The sequence below is a fragment of the Nicotiana sylvestris genome, chromosome 1 (genome assembly GCF_000393655.2).
Source record: "Nicotiana sylvestris chromosome 1, ASM39365v2, whole genome shotgun sequence".
Lineage (NCBI taxonomy): Eukaryota > Viridiplantae > Streptophyta > Magnoliopsida > Solanales > Solanaceae > Nicotiana > Nicotiana sylvestris.
Genome location: NC_091057.1, coordinates 97910720 through 97914153, shown reverse-complemented (window position 1 = coordinate 97914153; position 3434 = coordinate 97910720). Strand labels below are relative to the sequence as shown.

The 3434-nt window shown below is 32.4% G+C and overlaps 1 protein-coding gene across 1 annotated transcript; it reads right to left on the bottom strand.

Moving 5' to 3' along the window:
* Positions 1-291: 291 nt before the first annotated feature.
* LOC138872548 (uncharacterized) lies at positions 292-1013 on the bottom strand. The gene is made up of 2 exons (XM_070150759.1): positions 828-1013; positions 292-702 (listed from the first exon to the last, which is right to left on the bottom strand). Exons 1-2 carry the CDS (start codon positions 1011-1013, stop codon positions 292-294), a joined length of 597 nt encoding a protein of 198 aa, XP_070006860.1.
* Positions 1014-3434: the final 2421 nt, after the last annotated feature.

Here is a 3434-nt window from a genome sequence, read left to right as displayed (position 1 = left end):
TCCTTGATCATCAGTTCCTCTCATATTACTCTGAATATCCTTAGTATATGTGACATGATGAGTTGCTCCTGTATCTATTACCCAATCAAAATCACACATACATGCATTTGCTAATAAGAAAATTATACTTGTCATGTTAGTAGAGCATTCAGGTGTTGCTGGTTTTGACAAAAGTTGAACAAGCTGCTTGTACTGTTCTTCAGTGAAGAATTGTCCATTCCCCTGCACCTGAACAACTGCTGCCTTATTTTTCTCATTGCTCACATTCACATTATTGGTATAGACCTTTCTTCATCCAGTCTGATTTTTCCTCTTGCTCTTGAAATCAACTGGATAGCCAATTATCTTAAAACAATTCTCCTTAAGGTTACCTTTGTATCCACAATGCTCACAAATGATTCCTGGCCTTTTACCTCTAAAATCTGGACCTTTTCCTGCTAACATAGTAAGTGGTTCCTTATGTGTATCAACCACTCCTAGGGCTCTTTGGTTTTCTTCCTGAGTAACTATTTCATAAGCTTCATTAATTGTCACAACAGGCCTTTTTGCTAGTACATTACTCCTTATGTTACTGTAAGTTTCATTTAATCCCATAAGAAACTGCACTACATGTTGTGATCTTAAATGTTCAATTGAATGTCTAGCCTCCTCACAGTCACATGAAGATAGGGGCACCAACACATCTAATTCGTCCCATAAATCCTTCATTTTAGAAAATACGAAGTTACAGAGTCAGCACCTTGTCTCAATGTCGCTATAGTTGTCCAAATATGATAGATTCTAGTTAGATCTGATCTATCAAACCTCTCCTGGAAATCACTCCATACCTTTCTAGCATTTGAAGCATAGACAATGCTTGGCATTAGCTCATTTGATACAGTACTCCCGGTCCACGACAAAACTATTGCATTGCATTTTTCCCATTGCTCTGCTAATTCGCCTCTATATGTGCTCTTCACATAGGTTTCATCTACAAACCCTAGTTTACTCTTTTCCCGAAGTGCCAATTTCATCGCGCAGCTCCACAATGCATAATTGTCTTGCCATGTGAGCTTGAGCGATATTAGAACAAGTCTAGGAGCATTTTAAGGTTGCAAAAACAATAGATGATTATGATCCAGTGAAGCAACTTCATTTCCGGCCATGGCTAAACAGATCGGAGTTCCGTGGAGCTACAGTCAAGCTTCGATTCTACAAATTTCTTTCTAATTTAGATGAATCTGTGATCGCCGCTATGATACCATGATGAAATCTGCACTAATTGAGGAGGAATTCACACATGCAACAGAAATGACGAAGAAAAAGAAGAGAGAAATGAGAGATACAGAGATCGTTTAGAAGAAGAGTTTAATTCAGCTCATTAGAAGGAGGTGGTCCCCTCTTATACAGTATTAACCGCCTTCTAACCAACTAATACAAGATTTACACTTTAGTCCTCTAAGTAGTTACTTAGTATACTTCTAGCTCACATAACAATACCTTCCCCTTCTTTCGCCCCAAATTAATCCAAAAAATTTTAAACTTACACTTTTCTCTCCTCTCTTTTCTCCTCGAAAGCATAGGCGGATCCAGGATTTAAAGTTTACGGGTTCCTATTATAATATCAAATTAATATACAATAATAACTGGGTTCACAGTTATATATTTATTGATATTTAATTAAAAAATTAATAAAAATATAAAGTCTATACAAAAATTACCGGATTCCCAAAAACCTAATAACTATACTCTACATTGGCCACTGCTAAAAAGGTACATAAGTCTTGAAGTGATGACCCATAGGGAATAACATCTTCATTCTTAATTAGTCCAAAGCTTTTCTTGAGCATAGCTCACGAATGGTTTTTTCCGTCTGGATGTACTAGAACTTCTTTACCTTCCTCCCTCTTCATATCTCCCAAATTATTTTTTCGTACATGAGACAATGCAATGCAAGTTCCATGGAATTATAAATACTTAGGTTGTTTGGTTCCAAAGAGGATTATTCATGAATTAATAATCATAGGATTATAATCCCGATCAGGATTATTATCCCATATGCACTGTGGGATAGTTGATATTAAGATTTTGATATAAATTTTATATTGGTACTAACTAATACCTATAATTAAATATGAGATAAATGCATGCTTATATTTTATTATGGGATTAGTCATGGTAACCAAACGATCCTTATAAGGTTTTCAACATGAAATTATTAGTGACCTACATATAGAAAAATTCAAGTTTACTACTGTACATAATTTAGGATCTGTTTGTCCATATTTTTTTTTTTAAATTTTATTCTTTTAAAATATGTTTATCCATGAATTTTGCAAGTTTTTATTTTTATCTTTTTGCAAAAATGAGTATCCCAAAAATCAAAAAGTGATTTTTTTTTCATACTCACAAAACTGCAATGTATTTTCAAGTGAAATGCATGTCCTAGGGACGACCTAGCGGTAAGGCAAATGAAGTCATTGCCTTAGGCCCCCCAAAATATTAAAGGCCTCAATTTTAAGTATTATATATCACATATATTTTATGTGATTATTATTATTAAAATATTTTTGAAATATTGATTAAAGTTATACAGTTGAGTGATATAGCGATAAATTTCTCTCTCATTTAATTAAATAATATATTTATCTTCGTTATCAAATCTAATTTTATTTCTTCTCTATGTACACTCATATTTTTTTTTTTATATTTATGTTTCTAATGATTTCACTTTCTAATTTTAATTCAGTTTCTCTGACTTAGCTATTTCTTTTCATCATATTTATTGATCCATTCATTAGAAAGCAATTTTTTTGTTCATATTTTTAAGAGAAATTCTCAAATGCAAGGGCAAGCAAGGTTCGAAAGTTGACAGATTATCGTCATGCCCCCTCTACCTTCTTTTACTTAATTAATGTCATATTTTTATTTATGACAGAGTTCTGAACCATGACGTACACCTAATTCATACATCACGCGTTGCACACTTATCACTAAGCGAAAATCTTAGGAATTTGCTTTGTATGTCCTTATTATATGGATTTTACAAAAGAAAATTAAAGGCCTTTTAATATGTTTTGGCCACAGAATCTGTTGAATCGCCCCTGGCATGTTCAAATATAATTTCAAATTTCAAATAATATTTTTTTAACTTAACTCTAAATATTATTTTTTTTTCAAAAATTATACTAGTAATTTTTATGTCCTTGCTTAGTTGCACAATCTAGTTGGGCAGTTGGTTGCATTTATAGCTCGCTGGTTATTTTACTTTCTCCCACTTCCTAAATTTTACTATTATATTATATATAAGGGACAACCAAGGACTTTTGTAGTCCTCACAAAAGTTTTCAATAAAATATAAATTTTTCTATTAATTACTTTTAGGTCCTAACTTTATTTTTTAAAGTCAAATTTACTTTTTATTTTAGGCGAAATATATAAAGTACCCATTTAAG

Excerpts from the sequence above, each read along its gene's own strand:
- LOC138872548 (XM_070150759.1), bottom strand. The coding sequence starts at position 1,013 with ATGAAATTGGCACTTCGGGAAAAGAGTAAACTAGGGTTTGTAGATGAA. Across the intron at positions 703-827 it reads ATGCTTCAAATGCTAGAAAG|GATTTATGGGACGAATTAGA; the intron begins GTATGGAGTGAT and ends TCTAAAATGAAG.